The sequence below is a fragment of the Hyperoodon ampullatus genome (genome assembly GCF_949752795.1).
Source record: "Hyperoodon ampullatus genome assembly, chromosome: X".
In the NCBI taxonomy this organism is placed as follows: domain Eukaryota; kingdom Metazoa; phylum Chordata; class Mammalia; order Artiodactyla; family Ziphiidae; genus Hyperoodon; species Hyperoodon ampullatus.
The window spans coordinates 59,745,024-59,767,498 of NC_136913.1; the positions used below are offsets into that span (position 1 = coordinate 59,745,024).

At 39.9% G+C, this 22,475-nt stretch overlaps 1 protein-coding gene across 1 annotated transcript in view; it reads left to right on the plus strand.

The window, feature by feature from the left end:
• Positions 1-22,475, plus strand: part of KIF4A (kinesin family member 4A) — a 131,998-nt gene that overhangs the window by 78,892 nt on the left and 30,631 nt on the right. The window contains exons 13-19 of the mRNA XM_079727180.1: positions 4,058-4,114; positions 5,353-5,538; positions 11,991-12,094; positions 13,046-13,190; positions 13,924-14,034; positions 17,958-18,041; positions 19,254-19,367. Of these exons, the coding sequence (XP_079583306.1) occupies positions 4,058-4,114; positions 5,353-5,538; positions 11,991-12,094; positions 13,046-13,190; positions 13,924-14,034; positions 17,958-18,041; positions 19,254-19,367 (801 nt within the window). The remainder of the gene's footprint in view (positions 1-4,057; positions 4,115-5,352; positions 5,539-11,990; positions 12,095-13,045; positions 13,191-13,923; positions 14,035-17,957; positions 18,042-19,253; positions 19,368-22,475) is intronic.

Consider the following 22,475-nt stretch of genomic DNA (forward strand, 5'->3'; position numbering starts at 1 on the left):
AGTGCCTGGTAGTAATTCCTAGGTCTGAAACAGAGGTTTTAATTTTACCAGAACAGTGATTCTCTACCCCGGGTCTTGCCCAGTGTTTCCTAGAGTTGTGAAAAGGGTATCAGAAAATCATCCGCACCTCTATTTTACTCTTAAAGAGTCAGTGAAAAACATACCATACAATATTGTAGGGGGAATGGTTAGGATGGCCAGTTCAAGAAATTAAATGAGTAAACTTCCAAAAGACTAGAAAGCAGTGTTTTAGAATAAGTAGTACTGTACAAAGTTATTACAGGTAGTCCAAGATGACAGTTCATTTTCCTAACAAACAGGCCATAGTAATTGAGAATCTGAGCTCCAAAGCCAGACAAACCCTGGTTTGAAGCCCATTCTGCTACTCACTAGCTGTGTAACCTTGCTAAGTACTATATTGATATTGAAAGAAAATAATCCAAGTGACTCAAATCGAGGTTAAAGGCATTATTCAGCTGATGTACTCAGGGATCACCTGAACTCCAAATAACTCCCCGAGTTGAAATAGGATTGGAGTTTCATACAGTGAGAAGGGAGGGGTGTGATTCCTTGTGGTTTGTCTCAGTTGGCAGCTTTTGTTGTTAATTGCTGTGAATCTTTTGGTTGGAGGATGCTCCAGTTTTCATGCTTCTTGCTCAAGAACACTGGTACAATCCCATCCTGATAAATGTCCAATTATTTTCAAGAGTTGTTCTTCCAAGCCTTGTTGTTTGTCAGTTTGCCAAGGTTCACAGGTGGGAGAGGTGGCAAAAAACCCTCTCTCATATCTGTTTTAATCCTCTTACATTAGCAATATGAGCAAAGTGTGGTGGGAGCCCAAAGGAAGGAGTGATTAACTGCCTAGAAAATTCAGGAAGAAAAAACTGGGTCCTAAAAAATGAATAGGAGTTTGCCACACAGACAGAGGGGAAAGGACGATCTATACAGAGGAAAAGGTATATGCAAAAGCAAAGAGGTATGAATGTTTAGAACATGGTAAGAACTTCATTGTGGCTGAAGTATAGAATATGTGCTAGAGAATGGCTATCACAAGGTTAAATTTCACCATCTGTAATCGAGGTGAAGCATCTTATATATGAAAACTTTGTGTGAACTGCCTCAGAATTCAGATAATCTAGACTGCAGAGCCCTACTGGAACCAAAGTTTATAAGATCAGAAAAGAGTAATCCAGGGCACCATTGTTCGTGGCCACCACACCGATCTTAAAGGATTCCACACCACCTCTTTGAGTCACATGGGAAAGATGAAGAAGGAAACTAATGGAACCAAGTTAACAATATAAGAGAAGGCATATCTTCAGTGAGGATCTGGCAGTATGACTGGTGCCTGGCATGACTGTGAAGGAAGTTGCTAGTGGTGGCTGGCTCAGAGGAACTCTAGAGAATTGCTGTGTCTGTCACTAAAATTCACTTGGCATGCGTAGCAGGAGGGTGCTAAAGATTGCCACAAGCTGATAAAGTCCCTGGCTTCCATCCACCGTCATGGTCAGGTAGAGTAAACCCTTTTACCCTGGGCTCCTGCTGGACTCTTGAATCAGAGTTCTCTGTGTCTATTGTTTGGAGACCCTCCCAGCTACATATTTTTTTTTTTTTGCAGTACGTGGGCCTCTCATTGTTGTGGCCTCTCCCGTTGCGGGGCACAGGCTCCGGACGCGCAGGCTCAGCGGCCATGGCTCACGGGCCCAGCTGCTGCGCGGCATGTGGGATCTTCCCCGACCGGGACACGAACCCGTGTCCCCTGCATCGGCAGGCGGACTCTCAACCACTGAGCCACCAGGGAAGCCCTACATATTTTTTTTTTGGAAATACACAACAGTGTATCCTGTGGCTTTTATTGAGACTCACTACAGTGAAAGCAGAATGTTTTAAATGTAAGTGCTTGTGCCCTTCATTCTGGATTAAAACTATTTTTATTATAAGTGATGGTTGAACACCCTCTTTTCAGTTATGAAGGCAACCATTGTCCCTGGACCTTTCTCCTAGGGCTTTAAGTGCTAAACTGTACTATTTCTTCCTTTAAAATATAATTCAGGCAAACCTTGTTGCAGTTACCTGTGAGGAAATTCATGCAGTCCTTTCAGTTCCCACAAAATCAAATTTTTTCTGTTTTTACCCCTTCCTCCAAGACCAGTTCCATAAAAAGCTTTTTGCATGCCCAGTAATGCTATTGCCTACAGCCTACAAGCACAAACTTCATTTTGGAGGGTATTACTGGTTAATGTAGCTCAACGTACCTGCTCCCGTAGTAGTCCTGTTCCCCTGACCATCACCTTCAGCAAATCATGTCTTTTTATTACAAGAGGTTCTCAGTAGCTGTAGAATGAGGGAGAAAGAGGCTGTTAGATTGAAATAAATCCTATTGTTATATATTTACATTTAGGATTATAAAGGCATAATCCTGCCATGTTCATGTAGAACGTGTCACCAAAGCTTAAACCTTAGCATTGTGAAATTTCACTGGGCCAAAAGGTAAACCCACAGTAACAACATGTCTTCTTCAGGGCATGTTGAATCGGATCTACTTGGATCCTGATCCTCTGGAAGGTCCTAGAAAAAGTCTCCAAAAGCCAGTGTCATAGGCCCTACTAATCTAGGATAGGCCTATAACTAGTCCTTTTACTGAGACTTACTGGGAGGGAGAAAAGGGCAACCATTAACCTATAATACATTGAAGTGCTCTGTTTTTTAAGAAGGATTTAGTATGTCCTGCCCTTGGAGAATCACCAGTAGTGTAAATCATGATGAGAAAGGATGTAGGAATACTGGGGCTTCCTTTGAATTCTCTTTGAGTCTCACGGTTAGGAATTTCTGGGCAGAATAAGGGAAATGCTTTACAAACAGCATTTACTAAGGGCCTTTTTTTTTTTTTTTTTTTGCCACACTGTGTGGCATGTGGGATCTTAGTTCCCCAACCAGAGATCGAACCTGTGCCCCCTGCACTGGGAGGATGGAGTCTTAACCACTGGACCACCAGGGAAGTCCCATTAAGGGCCTCTTTCACTTCTTGCCTTAAAGGTACTAAGATTCAAGTTTCAACAACTATGTAATGTTTCACTGGGCTGGTGCCGAGACTCCCTGTGCTAACTCTAAATTCTTTCCTTGCTATTGAGCCAATAGCTCTTTCATCTATGACCTTAATCATGTGACATCCTGGAAATAATCCTTTCTTCCCAGGGCTTTGCAGAATCACTTAAACAGAAGTGGTAATCTTTATGTTGCAATGCCAAATAAAGCCTAAATTCCAGTGGGGAGAACAGAGCTTGCTCATATGAGAGCCTATAAATAAATTAGTCCTAATAAGTGGTTTTAGGTTTCCCTTTTAGGTGGTTGTTGTTCTAATGACCAAAAAAGGAATGTGCCCTTCTCTGGGAGGGAATCAGTGCTTACCCTTTCCCTTCAACTAACCACAACCTGGAGTAGCTGTATATGATTGGTTCCTATGTATATGAGGGACAGAGTCTGAAGTGTGTCTGACTTCATGAGCACATTTTTCTGGGGCATTCACCTGTGGCGTTTATTTCCTTGTAGAGTGGGCTCTTGCTACCTTGACTGGATATAAGATAAAAATCAAAAATAATCCTTCATCCTATTCACTTTTCTGCTGCATTGCCTTTATTTGCTATGTCTGGTCTTAGGATGGTATGTCTATGGAACTGGCTAGACCTATACATTATAGAGGTAGACTTAGTGGTAAAAAACAGAAAAAGAAAGGGTAGAGTCTATAAAGTGGATTAAACTTTGGCCTGCTGGAATGGCTGTTTCACTCTAGCCCAGTGAACTCTGGCAGAGCAGGAGAGGTGCAATAAATATGTCAGTGGCCACATGACCCTATTTTTACGAAGACTGCACAATCAACCTTTATAAAGAAGACAGACCCTTGAGAGATGGGAAGTAGAAACGTGGTTGTTGGGGTATATGTAACTACAGAATTGGTCCAACACCTTAAATGGTCTCTATATACACTTGAAAACAACTAAATAACCCATATAAAACCCACTAGTAAGCTCCTAAACTGAGACATCATTTCTCATTGCAGGATGAAACTGTTGCTTGTGTGGCTGCAGCCATTGATACTGCAGTGGAACCAGAAGCGGTAAGTAATTGGCCCCTTTGTGTAGAACCAGGAACTTTAACTGTGCCATTTCTTATGATTTATCACTCAACTGAGGAAGAGACTCCCTGATTGCTACCATCCTCAATATAGAATGCCTTGGAAATCCAGAAATCTTGAGTGTAAACCTCAGTTAACTATAAAATCCCTAACTTGGATAGTATCTCTCTCTAATAGTATAACTGCTCAGCAGAGCTGCTCAGGGATGCCACTTTCCATATTTGCAGTCTGGCTTACTGATTTCTTATTAGTTGCTAGTATTCTGCATCAACTGTCTAGCACGTTAAGACAAAGAAGGAAACAAATTAGCAAATTATGGCAGAGTCAAAAAAGCATTAGAGAAGAAATGGAAGAAAATTTTTTCTCGACATACGTTTCTGTGGATGCAGTGGTTAAGGGCTAAAAGAACCAAGGAAAATATTTTGAGCATTCAAGTTGCAAGAATAGATAAAATGTGTTAGATATTTGCTGAAGGCTATAGAGTAGAGTCAGAATGAAAGGATGGACAGTGGTTTGCTAGAGACAGCTTTTTCTCCCTAAAACAAATATATGTTGGTATTTTTTATATTCTGAAAGAAGAAAGATAGGAGGTAAATCAGGTGCCAGAGGTCAGCTCTGTGAGAATAAATGAAGCCTCTTCTCCATTTCCACCATTACCAAAGTGCCATTTCCAGAGCCCTCTCTCCTCTAATAAGGTAAAAGTAAGAAGTGTTGGCCAGGGCTTCCCTGGTGGCACAGTGGTTGAGAGTCCGCCTGCTGATGCAGGGGACACGGGTTCGTGCCCTGGTCCGGGAAGATCCTACATGCCGCAGAGCGGCTAGGCCCGTGAGCCATGGCTGCTGAGCCTGTGCGTCCCGAGCCTGTGCTCCGCAACGGGAGAGGCCACAACAGTGAGAGGCCCGCGTACCACACACACAAAAAAAGTGTTGGCCAGACGCATAAAGGAAAGAGCAAGAAACTTGGTTCACTCTAAAAGAATCAGTTAAAGGATATAAGAAATAAGGTTCTTGTGAGAGCAGAGAAATAGGTTAGCTCAATTTACTTCTGATGTTTAAAGCAAATGTTTGAGAAGCTACAGTTTTAAAAGAACAGAGGTACTTAAAAAAAAAAAGAACAGAGATACTGATAATGGAGAAGTGGCTGTGAGACTTGATGAAACAGTGCCTAAGGAACTCCAATTGCTTGTTCCTCTCACAAATCATTATCCTGATCTTTTCCAGCAAGTGGAAATCAGTCCAGGGAGCAGCAGGTCTTCTGATGCTTTCACCACTCAGCATGCTCTACGTCAAGCTCAGATGTCTAAGGAGCTGGTTGAGTTGAATAAAGCCCTTGCACTGAAAGAGGCCCTAGCCAAGAAAATGACTCAGAATGACAGCCAACTACAGCCTATCGAGTTCCAGTACCAGGTACAATATTTACTAGGGCACGTAATGTTCATGTCTACCATCTCTCTTTAGTAGTATGGGAAGAAAACAGGCACACCGTTTTTGATGATGACAAGGCAACATAATGTGCATAGTACAACTGGAGTTGTACTGCTGGTTAAAAAAAGGATACATTCAGGCTTCCCTGGTGGCGCAGTGGTTGGGAGTCTTCCTGCCGATGCGGGGGACACGGGGTCGTGCCCCGGTCCGGAAAGATCCCACATGCCGCAGAGCGGCTGGGCCCGTGAGCCATGGCCGCTGAGCCTGCGCGTCCGGAGCCTGTGCTCTGCAGCGGGAGAGGCCACAACCGTGAGAGGCCCGCGTACCGCAAAAAAAAAAAAAAGGATACATTCAGTATAAAGAAACTAATTTTCTTTCATTTAATCTAATACCTTACTTATGCAACAGGTATTTAATAAATAGTTAGATAATGTTATAATAAATGTGGTCCCTACTTGTAGAGAAATTTTGTTCTAATAACTATGCTGGGATTCTAAGAAAGGTACATCTCTTAGTAGACGGTCTGGGTTATAGTGAGAATTATGAAGACACTTGTAGTGGATGTCACATGACTTGGCAAATGGCTAAACTGCTTTTCCTAGTGGTAGTCCTAAGTGGCCCTTGCTAATTAATAATCAGGTCTTTACTTAAAGACAAGTCTTGGGCTTTTAGGTTGTCCACAAGGTTACTCTTGCTCCAGACCTTATTTTCCCCTGTAGCCCGGTATTTCCCATCCACAAAGGGATGTTAGCAGAACTGGTAGGGGGAAGGGTGGATTGCTTTCCCATTCAGCTATATCCTATCATCCCCAAAGTCCTATATGCTGTTCTCGACAAATCCCTGTATTACTCATACATTTCTACCACCAGTTCCCCTAAGTTTTCAGAGTAAAAACAAGAAAAGTGTTTCTCCTAAATAATTTTCACCACTTTTTTTCCCATAGGGCAGAAGTTGCTCACAAAATAATAACTGAGTTGCCAGTAGAGGTGTTATTTCCTTTTTGTTATCACAGTCTTAACTTTTTTGAAACTTATTTTTTATTTATGTCACACAAATGCATGTATATCATTTTTACAGGTCAAATAGTACAATGCTCAGAAAAATAAAAGCAATATCCTGCCCTACTACCTTCTCCCGTATTCCCTAGGCTTATAGTTTAAGTTCTTTAAGCTGTTTCTTCTGGCATTTACCTCCAGATTTCTAGATAAGAGTTGGTAGTATAATTATGTCACTTTAAAATTTTTGGACATTTTCAATTGACTTCTCACTATGGGAGATGGGAATATAGCTCTCTTATACATCCCCCCATGCACACTGCCTCACCTCTATCTTTCAAAATGGTTATATCACACTTTTTGATTAAATGAATATTTAGTGTTTAAATTTTATGATTACGTAAGTTTTATAACTGAGCCACATAGTGTACTATGATTCCATTTCCTTTCTTATACAGCCTTTTGCATTTCCTGAAGTTAATTTTGGGAATTCCCTGGCAGTCCAGTGGTTGGGACTGGGGGCTTTTACTGCTGTGGGCCCGGGTCCAGTCCCTGGTCAGGGAACTAAGATCCCTCAAGCCACGTAGCATGGCCAATAATAATAATAATAATAATCACAATAGTAATAATAATCTCATTTTTTCATTTACTTAGTCTGCTATTTACCTGTCAATAATTTATCTCCAAACTTCTTAACAGAATTATAAAGCTCCTCTCAGTAGTCAAACATACCAGGTAATTTATCAATCCATTTCTTTCTTGAAGACAACCCTCTTGGAATCTTTTGTTCTGGTTTGCTTTCTCTAGGCCTACTGCCCAGCCATCAGCCTGGGACCATCGTCCTGGGAACCTGCTTCACTTCTCATCTCTGTGTTGAAACCGATTCCATGTCTTCCTCATTCTTGGGCTACTCCTTTGTGTTGGTGGAGTACAACCCAAACAACTTTCTGAGAAAGTGTACATGAAAGGAAAACCTTTTAAACCACTGCATGCCTGAAAATAGCTTTTTGTTGTTGTTGTGGTGGTGGTGGTGATGGTGGTGTTTCTTACACTTGTTAGTTTGGCTGGGTTTAGAATTCTACAGTGGAATCGTTTTTCAGAATTTTGAAGGCTTTGCTCCATGGTCTTCTATTTCCAATGTTGCTGTTTAGAAGTCCATTATAATTCCTGATTCTTTTTATTTGACCTGTATTTTCCTCCCCTCTGGCAACTTTCAGGATCTTTTCTTTGTTCCCAAGTATTCTTTAATTTCACAATCATGTGCCTTGGTGTGGATCTGTTCTCACTTATTGTGCTTGGTGCTTGGTGGGTCCTTTCAACCTAGAAATTTGTATTCTTCTTTAGTGGGAAGTCTTCTTGTATTATTTCTTTAATAATGCCCATCTCTCTATTTTCTTTGTTTTTTCTTTTCTTTTTTTTAGTAAGTTTATTTATTTTTATTTATTTTTTGGGCTACATTGGGTCTTCGTTGCTGCACATGGGCTTTCTCTAGTTGCGGCGAGTGGAGGCTACTCTTCGCTGTGGTGTGCGGGCTTCTCATTGTGGTGGCTTCTCTTGTTGTGGAGCACAGACTCTAGGTGCGCAGGCTTCAGTAGTTGTGCACGCGGGCTCAGTAGTTGTGACTCATGGGCTCTAGAGTGCAGTCTCAGTAGTTGTGGCGCACGGGCTTAGTTGTTCCATGGCATGTGGGATCTTCCTGGACCAGGGATCGAACCCCTGTCCCCTGCATTGGCAGGCAGATTCTTAACCACTATGCCACCAGGAAGTCCCTGTTTTTTCTTTTCTTGCACTCCTCTTAGTCAGATATTGGATCTCTTTGATTTAGTCTCTGCTTTTCTTATCTCCTCTCTCCTATTTTCTATTTCTCTGTCTTTTTATTCCATTCTCTGGGAGATTTCCTTGCACTCCTTCTGGTGAATTTTTTTATTTGCCTATTTCTAAGATTTTTAAAAATCCTCTAATTGTTCCTTTTTATAGCCTTCTCTTCTTTTTTTTCATGGATGCAGTGCTCATCTCTAAGGATAGAAATTAAATTTTGTTGAAGTTTTCTTCTTCCTGCCTTGCCTCTGTTTCGTTCAAATTCCTTTCTTTAGTGTGTTTGATTTGGTCTTTCATGTAAGAAGCTTTCTTCAAATTTCCAGTGATCTTTGGTTGTCCATTCATATTTAACAGTGAGACACTAATAGCCAATAGGAAGTTCTGTATGCATAGGTTTCTCTGGGCTGGTCAGTTTCCAATAAAGAAATCTTTCATTCTCCTGCCTGGAGTTGTGTGGGGAGAGTAGCAATATGCCCTATTTCTGGTAACTCAGAGGAAATAAGGGAGTTGAAGTCTCTCCAGTTCTATACAGACTTTTATTTAATCCCCTATCAGTAGTATGTTACTTTATCCCTGCCTTTTGCTGTGTCTGCTGCCTATGAGTCCAGCCTGTCAGGTTCAGCCTCTCCAGAGAGGACACCTCTTCTCTTTGTGGTGCTATGGTACAAATTGGCTTGTTACTTCTTGACATTTGTCCTATAGGAGTCATGGTTTAGTTTTTTCTACTCTAATTCAGTTACCACTTATCCAACTATTTTCCTCATCCAAAAAAGTTTGTTTGTATCTCTTGACTGCTCTCTTCATCCATGTTGATTTATACCCTTTTGGGAGGTCATTTTAGTGGGTTTCAGGAGAGAGCAAGTTAAATACATAGCTCAATCCTCCATACTAACAGGACATAACATGCAGCCTTTTTTAGGTTGAACGTATTTTGGCCTTTCCAGGATAAACGAAGGATTAACAGTAAGGCTGAGAAATTATTCCTCTCTTCTTGTACTCTTGCCTAGAAACGCAGGAACATATGTTCCCCCAGTGTACTTCTAACCCTATGAGGGGGTGCTAGTAATGATCTATAGCTATAGCTGTAGTAGGATAACTTGTCCTTTTATTCCCTTGGAATCAAATATGCTTGAGCTTCCAAACCTTAAAGTTAAAAGGAAATAAATTCTTAATGTTAACAGTACCTTTTAATCACATGTAAATGTCTCTCTTTTTCTAAGAAATAAAGGTAGTTTTTTGTTCTAAACAATATTTTTCCTATCACTGTAAAGAATTGCTATAGAAAAATCTGAGGAGGTATAAGTTCTTGTTAGTGAAGACTACCATGAATTATAATAGCCCAGGAGTCAACGCGGGCCTCTCACTGTTGTGACCTCTCCCGTTGCGGAGCACAGGCTCCGGACGCGCAGGCTCAGCGGCCATGGCTCACGGGCCCAGCCGCTCCATGGCATGTGGGATCTTCCTGGACCGGGGCACGAACCCGTGTCCCCTGCATCGGCAGGCGGACTCTCAACCACTGCGCCACCAGGGAAGCCCAAGATAATATTTTTTTACCCATCCCATTGGTAAAAATTTTGAAGTGTAGCAATATCAAATGTTGACAGGGGTGCAGGGAAATAAGTACTCTCATACATAGCTAGCGAGAGTGTAAATTGGAATAACCACTTTGGGGGACAATTTGGCAGTATCTATTCAAATTGAAAATGTGTACCCCCATGACCCTGTAATTCCACTTGTCTCTACCCTAGAAAAACCTTGCACGTGTGCACAGAAGGCATGTACAATAATGTTTCATTATGGCAACAAAAAGAATGAGATAGATCTGTAGGCACTGATATAAATAAATCTCCAAGACAAAGTTTTAAAAAAAAAGGCAAGTTACAGAATATTATCTACATATAATGTAACTGTTTGTCTTTAACATATTTCAGTAAGTACACACATACACATACATATATGCACACGTGTGTATATATATTATTTTAAAATCTATTTATTTACATATATTATTATATATTCTAGGCATTTACCACAATATATTTAGTAAATACACACACACACACACGGCATTTACATTTCTATGTAAATGTCTAGAATATGTACATGTCCATATACATAGTATGTAAGTGTCTAGGAAAAAAATGTCTGGAAGATCTGAACCAAGCTGATGACAATGGTTACTTCTGGAGAGAGGACTGGAATTTTGGCAGCGGTGGGGCAGTCAAGGGGACTTGCCCTTTATATGTATTATCTGGATTATTTTTTACAAGAATGTTTTCATGTGTTACTTCTATAAGTACACATACACACACACACACGTTATTGCCAGTTTAAATATACAGGGTATATAAAGCAGTGAGATTGGTCTTCATTGATTAGATTGAAAGGACTAAAAGTATACTTCATGGAAAATAGCTCTTGCCTATTTAGATACAGCCCCACCTAACCTGCCTCTGCTTCTTTTTGTCATTTCAGTACTGGTCTAAGGCCCTCGTATAATCTTCTTGGCTACCAACCACTCATTCAGCCAGTTTCCTTTCATCTTTTTTTGGTTATGAGAACAAGAAGGAATCTGTTCATTGAGTTTTCCCAACCTTGGAAAAACTACCAAACTTCAGTTTCTAGAATTTGTTTTCTAAGTGCATGCAGAACTGCAGTTGCTATTGAATGCATACGTTTGAAAGTTCAGAATATAAGAATGTTTGTGCAGCTCTTTACAGTTTACAAAATATCTTTACTTTTTATCTTATTCAGTCTTCCCAACAACCTTGTGAGGTAGGTGGTGTTAGTTGTTTACATAGATAGGAAAACTCTCGGGGGTCCCCAAGACCACCCCCAGGTTCAATGATTCACCAGGAGCACTCACAGGACTCAGTGTAAGGTTTATTACAGTGGAAGTATACAAAACAAAATCAGCAAAGGGAAATAGCACATGGGGCAAGGTCTGAAGGAAACCAGGTGCAAGCTTCCAAGAGTCTTCTTCCGATGGAGTCACATAGTATTTACTTAATTCCTCCAGCAATGGGTTTTGACAACATGTGTGAAATGTTGTCTATCAGCGAAGCTCCCCTGAGCCTAGGAGTCCAGGATTGTTAGCAGCAGTAATTCACGTAGGCATTCTCTGCCTAGCACATAAAAAAAATCTAGACTCCCAGAAGGAAAGCATGTGTTCAGGATAAATCATACTGTTTACACAGTTTATGCATAATGAGCCACTCTTATCAGTTGGGAGATGGTGGGAATCCTACCAAAATCCAAGATCCCAGACATGAGCCGAGGTCCAACTTGCAAGCCAGGTCTGTTTTTAGGATATCAGTCTCAGGCCTGCCACATTAACTCTTGTTTGCATAGAAACTAAGGCTAAAAGAGATGAAATGGCTTTCCTTAAGTTGTTTAGGTAGGATGTGCTGGACTCAAGGTTTAAACCCAGGCCTTTGGATTCCAAGTTCGTACTTTTCCCACTATATAACTTCATTCTCCATCAAATCAAGTACAAATGCTTTTAGTGTGCAATCGAAGTGGTAAAGTTGAATGCCTAGTTCCTTAAGACATGAGATGTTGAAGTGATTTTCTTGCTTTGCCTTGTAATGCTTTCTTTCTCTCGACCTATAACATTTCTAGGATAACATAAAAAATCTAGAATTGGAAGTCATCAATCTGCAAAAGGAAAAAGAAGAATTGGTTCTTGAACTTCAGACAACAAAGAAGGATGTCAACCAAGCCAAGTAAGAAAAAAGTCAATACTATTATTTCAAGTCCCAAACCGTGTATGAAGAGCCATAGACGAAACAGAGAAGTGAAAGAGCCATTTCCTGCCCCTACAGGATTTAAACCTAATTATGGAGAGGAGACCTAAAACAAAAGAAAAGCCAAGGAACTGAGATTTTAAGTAACATCTCATGGTGACAGTAAAAGAATGCCATAACACAGCATATGATTAGCAGCCAAATAAATTTCTTAGGCAGTAATGGCTTTAAGAGTTCAGAGGCAGGAGATATCAGTTCAGGCTGGCATGATCAAGGAAAGCTTTATAAGAAGTTAGCATTTGAGCTGTATTTTGAAAGATTATCAGACCTACCAGACAGCAACAGTTTCTTTGTCTCTGTGCTGATGGTAAATTCGTTTGTGAATAGAATTAATACACAGACTAGCAAATGAAAAATCAATCTAGCCATCCCTTAGCCAGTTAAGAATAAAACCAAGACAAATTACCAGAATATCCTACACTCCCTTAGACCTTTGTCTTTATTGGCTATTCTACCTTCTTTTTACTTAGTGATTCTGTTATATCTCTCTATAGTATCTAAAGTTCATGTTCTTAAAAGTTGAATGTTTACTTTCTATCTCAGACTTGTGTAACAATCATCGGAATTATTCCTTACGCTCAACTGAAGTGAAATGCCTTCAAAGAACCATCCTTTTAATGCAGAGTTGTGAGAGAGTAGTGTATTGAGGTAGCTACATTGTTACTTATGCAAAAAATTTCCTTTACTCTTTAGCTCCCAGTGTTGAGATGGTTTTGGTTGTTTGGGTGGGATTCATTATTTAAAGATGGCTATGTGACTGGTCGCCTATTTTATATATATCAGGGTTGTGAACCTGGGAGTCTAATATTATGTCTTTTGGAGTCAGACTTTGCTGCTGCTAGTCCTCATTCCTACAACATCTGTGTTTAGGTTGAGTGAGCGCCGCCGGAAACGTCTCCAGGAGCTAGAGGGTCAAATAGCTGATCTGAAGAAGAAACTGAACGAGCAGTCTAAACTTCTGAAGCTGAAAGAATCCACAGAGCATACCGTCTCCAAACTGAACCAGGAAATACGGGTAATAAACTCTCATCCTTGCATTTACCCTATAGAAACTTACAAACATAGGTGTTTTATTTAGAATTATACTACAGAGGTGTTTGCAGGTGAGAAAGTAGCAGGCAGGGCCCATCATTTCAAGTGTTTGAATCTCTACAAAAGTCCCTTTTGTAGGACATTGTGTTAGCCATCTAGAATCTAAATAACAAAACTCTGCTTTGACATTCTGAGTTTTAGTGTTAGATTCTCTGAAACCAAAAGGCAAGGATACCTTAATATTTAGTGGTGACATTCTGACCACTTTCCATGATCATGTGGAATAATTTTGCAAAGTGGTTGCAAAACAACAGACACACGGAGAAAATTTTCAGTCATTGAATGTTCAACTTCTGACACGTACAAAGTGGTGGTTACAGGTCATTGTACTGAAACTGTTCGAATACAGTGGTTGCTAGGTAGATTTGTCCTTGAGACTTAGTAGGTACTTCCTTGAAATTTCATTTATATGCAGTGAATTTAGGGCTGGATTTAGCTTGTAGGTACATTTTTTTCTATTATTCAGAGCGTTCATTTGTATAGTCTATGCAAGCATAGCAAGTGGTATTGCAAACGTAATCAGAAAATCTGTTGGCAGGCTTCTCAGCTCAGCTCTGGATTTTTTTCTCTCTTCTTAATGGTTAGTCTATCCATCTGTACATCAGCCCAGAATAAGTGCAGGTGACTACTATTCGTGCTGGTTTTTGTTTCTACAGGTGATGAAAAACCAGCGGGTACAGTTAATGCGTCAGATGAAAGAGGATGCTGAGAGGTTTAGACAGTGGAAGCAACAAAAAGACAAAGAAGTAATCCAGTTAAAAGAACGGGTAAGTAACTACAATTTCTCAAAGTCCTACCTAATGAACCCTTTTCTGGGCTAACATTAAAGCTTCTCTTCAAACAGCTGGTATCTCTAAATATATGATACATTCATGAATTTAACAACTATTTATTAAACGTCTACTACGTGCAAGATACTATCCACTAGATACCATGGAAAATAGAAAGATGAGTAGTATATGTGTTTTGCTCTTGAAGACGGTCTTGTCTAAAGGGGAAAATGAGACATAAGCATGATTTTCTTCAATACAAGAAATAAAGAGACTTGTGCTTTACAAATAGTCTAAAATACCAATGTAATTAAGAAAGGGAAGCACACTTCCAGTTGGACTGAAAAGACCTTGAAGAATAGGGAGGATTTTGAAGAGATAAATGCAGGCATTCCAGATAAATGGAAGAGCAGGAACAAAGATACAGAGATGACAACTTTGTAGGAATATTCAAGGAATAGCGAATGATCCAGGTGGGATGAAAGATAGTAGGAGAAGATTCCATTGGAAAGACAAGTTGAATCTGGATTGTTAAAGATCTAGGAAGTTTGAACTGTATTTTGTTAGCAGTGTAAAGATTTTTAAGGTTTTTGAGAAACAAAGTGCTATCAGCAAAGTACTGCTTTCCAAAGATACATCTGGGAGTCAGGTGTAGAACAAACTGAAGTATTGAGAAACTGGAGGCCAGAACACAAGTTAAGCAGATATTGTATCATCCAGAAAGATAATAAGGGCCTGAATTAGAGTAGTAACAATGTTCTTGGAAAGCACACTGGAAAGGACATTAATTTGGGGTAATTTTTAGAATTGGCCAGAATGTGATATGTTGGGTCAAGAAATGAGAGAAGTACTTCAGGAATGGTGACATGAGGAGCTTTGTGGACTCTCTTCCCAGCAAAAGAAGCACAACTGGTGAAATGTATTGTCCTAAGGGCATACAGCAAGGAAACAATTATTCAAGGAAATCTACTAAATCTGAGTAAGAACAACAATAGTCTGTGGCATATGAGCCACGACCAACTCTCTCCCTTCATCCCCCTCAGCTCCGTGTTGCTGAAGCTTTGTTTCAGGCAAGAGAAGCCAAGAGATCTGGGGATCCCTTCTTCCACCTAGCCTCCATGCAGAGGGTGGAAGCTGTATCCATGCTGCAAAAGACCAGGACTACTGGGGTCTGACTACCATAACCCATCTAATCATAGGATGTAGGTTCCATGTCACGAGACCAGCCAAGAAAAATAGGGTATGCTGCCACTGGCCAGCAGCCTACTCATAGAACAGAGATGTCACTCAGAGAAGTGGGCTTCTGTCCCCACCCCCAGGTCCTAAGCAGTGGTGCAGAGGGTTCTGCCCAGGGGGAGGGGCAGGCCATAGGAATACAGCTCTCCCTAAGGGGACTGACTTTATTTGGGGACAGAGTCTGGGGAAGTTAAAACCTAAAGGTGCTGCCAAAAACAATGGAAATTTTGGTGGTGAGCAATTAAGAGGAGACTGGTAGCTCCATGAGAACAATAAATGAAACAGCAGTCAAAATATTCAAAGATCTAATGACTGAAAACTTTCTAAATTTGATGAAAAACATTAATCTACACATCTAAGAAGCTCAATCAACTACAAGTAGGATAAATGCAAAGAGATCAACACCCAAGACACATCATGTCCAATGGTTGAAAGACAAAGACAAAAAACTTAAAAGCAACAAGATAAAATGACTCCTCACATACAAAGAAATCCCAATAAAATTAACAGCTGAATCCTCATCAGATCAGGAACAAGACAAGGGTATCCACTCTCGCCACTTCTATTCAACATTGTCCTGGAGGCTCTAGCCAGAACACTTAGGCAAGTAAAATATATGAAAGGCAGCCAGATTGGAAAGGAAAAAGCAAAACTATCTCTATTAGAGGTGACATGATCTTGTATGTGGAAAATCCTAGAGAATCAACTGAAAACTATTAGAACTAATACATGTGTTCAGCAGGGTTGCAGGACATAAGTTCAATGCACAAAATTTGGTTGTGTTTCTATTCACTAACAATTTGAAAATGAAATTAAGAAAGTTCCTTTTATAATAACATCAATAAGAATAAAATACTGGGCTTCCCTGGTGGCGCAGTGGTTGAGAGTCCGCCTGCCGATGCAGGGGACACGGGTTCGTGCCCTGGTCCGGGAAGATCCCACATGCCGCAGAGCGGCTGGGCCCGTGAGCCATGGCCGCTGAGCCTGCGCTTCTGGAGCCTGTGCTCCGCAACGGGAGAGGCCACAACAGTGAGAGGCCCGCGCACTGCAAAAAAAAAAAAAGAATAAAATACTTAGGAATAAGCTTAACAGGTGTAAGACTTATACACTAAAAACTACATCATTGAATTAATTAAAGATCAAAATAGGGCTTCCCTGCTGGCGCAGTGGTTAAGAATCCGCCTGCCAATGCAAGGGACATGGGTTTGAGCCCTGGTCTGGGAAGATCCCACATGCTGCGGAGCAACTAAGCCCGTGCGCCACAACTACTGAAGCCCGCATGCGTAGAGTCTGTGCTCCACAACAAGAGAAGCCTCCACAATGAGAAGCCCACGCACCACAATGAAGAGTAGCCCCCACTCGCCGCAACTAGAGAAAGCCTGCACGCAGCAATGAAGACCCAACACAGCCAAAAAATAAATTAATTAATTTTAAAAAAAGATCTAAATACATGGAACAATAATCCATGCTCATGGATGGGAAGACTTAATATTCTTAAGTTGGAATACCCCCTCAGATTGATCTACAGATTCAACACAATCCCAACCAAATTTCCTCTAGCTTATTGGTAGAAATTCACATGCTGATCCTAAAAGTCATGTGGAGATGCAGGTGACCCAGAATAGTTATAACAATCTTTAAAGAGAATAATAAATTTGGAGATATCACATTTCCTGATTGCAACACATCCATCACCTCACATAGTTACCCCTTCTTTTCAGTGTAGGGAGAACACTTAAGATCTATTCTCCTAACAAATTTCAAGTATACAGTATAGTATTATTAACTATAGTTACTATGCTATACATAGATCCCCAGAACTTATTCATTTTATAACTAAAAGTTCGTACCCTTTGACCAACCTTTCCCCATTTTCCTCACTGCCCCCATCCCCTCCCCAGTACCTGGTAACTATCATTCTACTGTCTGGTTATATGAGTTTGACTTTTTTAGATTTCACATATAAGTGAGATCATATAGTATTTGTCTTTCTCAGTCTGGTTTATTTCACTTACCACAGTGACCTCCAGGTTCATCCATGTTGTTGCAAATGGCAGGATTTCCTTGTATGTGACTGAATGATATTCCATTGTATATACAGTTGACTCTTGAACAACATGGGTTTCAACTGCGTGGGTCAACTTATACATGTATTTTTTCAATAGTAAATACTACACTACTAAACTATCCGCAGCTGGTTGAATCCATGGATGCAGAACCACAGATATGGAGGGCCAACTGTAAAGCTACACACGAATTTTCGACTGCATGGGGGTTGGCACCCCTAACCCCACGTCGTTCAGGCATCAACTGTACACACGTACCACATTTTCTTTATCCATTCATTTGTCAACAACTTAGGTCAACTTAGGTTGTCAACTTAGGTTGTTTCCATATCTTGGTTATTGTGAATAATGCTGCAATGAATATGGGAATGCAGATATCTCTTCAAGATACTGATTTCATTTCCTTTGGATATATATATACCCAGTAGTGAGATTGTCAGATCATATGGTCTTTCTATTTTTAATTTTTTAAGGAACCTCCATACTGATTTCCATAATGACTATACCATTGAAAGACTCTTTTTTTTTTTTTTTTTTTGAAAGACTCTTCAGTTACATTATAAGGTTTTATTTTAGCTAGCTGAATAGCAATGAAAAGTCTGACTCTTTTCTTCTCAGGACCGTAAGAGGCAATATGAACTGCTCAAACTTGAAAGATGCTTCCAGAAACAGTCTAATGTGCTCAGACGTAAAACTGAGGAGGTAAGAAAATCCAATCTGCTAGGTCAGGTGTATTATCACTTTCAGGCTTGGATGATGGCAGAGTAGTATCCCTTAAATGAGCCAGTGTCCTGAGAAACTAGGGATAACAGTCTTGACCAGCAGTTCCTAAGTATTGATCCCTGTTTGTCATGAACTGTGAGCAGATAAAAACCTGATGAAAATGGCACTATTCAAATAAGGATTTTTTCTAATTGGGCTTGCTTCTTTCCAAACAAAACAAAACAAAACAAAAAGCAGAGTAATTCTGATATATGACATTTCCAGACGCTTTCAATCTGCAGTGCTTCCTTGAAATTGTGTGCCTCCCCTAGACTTTAAAGCAGTAGCTGTTCACCAGTGTTATGTACATGGAGACTTATAAATGTCGTTCCTATAAGAATTCAAACCCATAGAATTTTTTATTTTTCTTGAATAATATGCTAGAAATTAGAATGTCTTTATTTTTTATTATGTTAATATAAATTCTTTTATTGAAGTAGAATATATATACCTAAAAAGGGCACAAATATTGTGTACATCTCCACGAGTTATTCCAAAGTGAAAAAACCTGCACAACCATCAACCTAAGACAAACAAGTCACTACTAGAACCTTAGAACTTCATCCCCACCCCCCACCTGTTCTCTCTCCAAATGACAAGTCCTTCCCTCTTCCTCAGAGGTAACGACTGTCCTGACTTGTAACACTACAAATTATTTTTCCTGGTTTTGAAGGGAATTACAGAGAATGAAGTGCATCTTGTTTCTTTCATTTGGTAGTAGAATTGTAATAAACACCAATGCTGTTGCACGTAGGGGTGGTTTGCTCTGAACTTGCATTTCAGTATCTTTTGGCACAGGTACGTGAGCATTTCTGGTGAGTTATACCTAGTGGGGAAATGATGAATCGCAGGGATTGTGTATGTTCAAGTTTAGTTAATAATGACAAACCATTTTCCATGGTATTTGTACCAAAGTTTACTCACACCAGCCATGGATAGGAGTTTCAGTTGCTCCATATCCTCACTAACCTGGGGATTGTCAGTCATTTTATTTTTCATCGTAGCCACTCCAGGGTTTGAGTAAAAGCATCTCACTGGGTTCTAATTTGTATTTCTCAGATGATTAGCTGTATGAATCATCAGATACATAATTAATGAAGAATGTTCTTTCTACCCTTCAATTCAACATTACTATGAGCCATTTTTATTTAGGCAGCAGCTGCCAACAAGCGTCTCAAGGATGCTCTCCAAAAACAACGAGAGGTCGCAGAAAAGCGGAAGGAGACTCAGAGCCGTGGAATGGAAGGCACTACAGCTCGAGTGAAGGTATGGACAACTTGAACTGCCATTTGTCTTATGTACATTGAGGATAGGAAAAAATGGGAAGTAGCTGTCTTTTCGTTTAGAAGTAAACACTACAAAATCTGGAGTTCTACCTGAAAGCGTTATTTCCTAAAGATATGATTATCTCTGAACGGTTGTTAAAGACCATGAGTAGTGAACCCTTTCTATCCCTGCCCCTGTTCAGTTAATTTTTTAAGTTTTATTGAGGTATACTTTACCTACAATAAGTTATACATATTTAAAGTGTACAGTTTAATAAGTTTTGACACAGATATGCACCCATTAAATCATCGCCACAATCAAGATAAAGTCAATGTCCATCAGGACCAAAACTTTCTTCGTACCCCTTTGTAATCCCTCCCTCCCCTCCCCAGTCTATCCCTCTATGCCCCATCTCCAGGCAGCCATTAGTCTGCTTTCTGTCACTGGATTTTCTACATAGACGATCACATCATCTGCACATAGGGACAATTTTATTTATCCTTACCCATTCTGTATGCCTTAAAAAAAAAACTTTCTTGCCTTATTGTACTTGCTGGAACCTCCAATAAAATATCGAATAGAATAGGTGAAAAGAGGGCATCCTTGCTTTGTTCCCAATCTTAGAGAGAAAGCATTCAGCCTTTCACCATTAAGTACGATATTAGCTATAGGTTTTCTGTATATGTTCTTTATCAGGTTGAAGAAGTTCTTGTCTATTCCTAGTTTGCTGAAAGTTTTTATGATGAATAGATGTTGGGTTTTTTCAAAAGTTTTTTCTGAATCTTCTTGAGATGACCTTATGGTTTCTGATCTTTTTGAGATAATCTTCTTGAGGTGATCTTATGATCTTATAGTTGGTTTGTTTGTTTTTATTCAGTATGGCAAATGACATTGATTTTCTTCCAATTTATTTTATTAAGGTATAACTGATGTACAGTAAGATCTACCCTTTTTACTGTAGTTCTGCAAGTTTTAACATCATATATAGGTGTATAACCACCACCACAATAAAAATATAGAATAGTTCTATATTCCCCTATAACACTTTGTAGTCAGTTTCTCCCACATCCATATGCTGGCCCTTCACAAACACTGATCTGTATTCTGTCATTATTATTTTCACTTTGCATTGCATCAGTGTCATATAGTTGGAAACGTACAGTATGGCTTCTTTCACTTAGCATAAGGCATTTGATATTCATCCATGTTGTTGCCTGTATTATTCCATCGTATGGATGTTCCACAGTTTATCTATTCGCCTGTTAAAGGTTATCTTGGAGTCTTTTTTTTTTTCCTAGTTTTTGGTGATCATGAATAAGGCCACTATAAAGACATTCACATACAGGTTTCTGTATAACAAAGGTAGTCATTTCACTTGGGTAAATACCTAGGAGTGGGATTGCTCGGTCATATGGTAAGTGTATGTTTAACTTTATAAGAAACTGCCAAGAGACTTCCCTAGTGGTCCAGTGGTAGAGAATCCACCTTCCAATGCAGAGGACGCAGGTTCGATCCCTGGTAGGGGAACTAAGATCCCACACGCCGCGGGGCAACTAAGCCTGCACACCACAACTACTGAGTGTGCGCGCCTCACCTAGAGAGCCCGAGTTCTGCAAACTACAGAGCCCATGCGCCACAACTAGGGAGAAGCCCTTGTGCCTCAACAAAGAGCCCGAGAGCTGCAACGAAAGATCCCACATGCTGCAACAAAGATCCCACGTGCCACAACTAAGACCTGACACAGCCAAAAATAAAATTTTTAAAAATCTAATAATATCAAAACAATAAAAAGTAAAAGAAAAACTGCCAAATTATTTATCTAGTTGTTCAGTGCTGGTATATAGAAATACAACTGATTTTTGTACATTAACTTTTATCTTCTGGTTTTATTAGTTTAGTGGCTATTTTGTAGGTTCTTTGGGACTCTCTACATAGACAATCATGCCATCTATAAATAGTTTTATTTCTTACTTTATAATCTATATGTCTTTTATTTATTTTACTTGCCCTGTTGCACTGGCTAGGACATTCAGGATGATGATGAATAGGAGTAGTGACAGTAGAAACCCTTCTGCTATTCCTGATCTCAGGGGAACAGTATTCAGTCTTTACCATTAAGTATGACATTAGCTATAGGTTTTTCATAGAGGCTCTTTATCAGCTTAAGGAAGTTCTTATCTATTCTTAGTTTGCTGTGAGTTTTTATCCTGAGTGGATATAATTTTCTTTTTTTGGCCACGCCATGCAGTTTGTGGGATCTTACTTCCCTGACCAGGGATCAAACCCAGGCCCCCAGCAGTGAAAGTGCCGAGTCCTAACCACTGGACCACCAGGGAATTTCCAATGAGTGTATATAAATTTTGTCAAATACTTTTTGTCTCTAGTTTGTTGATTTGGTGAATGACTTTGATGTTCACATATGGAACCAGCCTTGCATTCTTTGAATAAATTCCACTTGGTTGTGATATATCATCCTTTTTATGTATTGTTGAATTCAACAATACATAAAATTAAAATTTTGCTAAAATAAAAATTTCATGTGAAATTTTTGCATCTGTGTTCATGAGGGATATTGGCCTGTTGTTTTCTTGTAGTGTCTTTGTCTGGTTTTGGTATCAAGGCCTCTTAGAATACGTTAGAAACTATTGCCCCCTCTTCAATTGTCTGTAAGAGTTTGTATAGAACTAATATTATTTTTTCCTTAAAAGTTTGGTACGGGGACTTCCCTAGTGGTCCAGTGGTTAAGAATCCGCCTTCCAATGCAGAGGATTGCGGGTTCCATCCCTGGTAAGGGAACTAAGATCCCGCACACCACGGGGCAGCTAAGCCCACGCACCGCAACTACTGAGCCCGCGTGCTGCAACTACAGAGCCCACACGCTCTGGAGCCCATGTGCCACAACTACGGAGCCCACACGCTGCAACAAAAGATCCGGCATGCCGCAACTAAGACCCGATGCAGCCATAAATAAATAAATAAATAAATAAATAAATAAATATTTTTAAAAATAAAAATAAAAATCCTTAAAAAAAAAAAGAAGAGGAAGTTTGGTACAGTTCACAAGTTAAGCCATCTGGAACTGAAGGATGTTTTTGTTAGTTGTTGCTT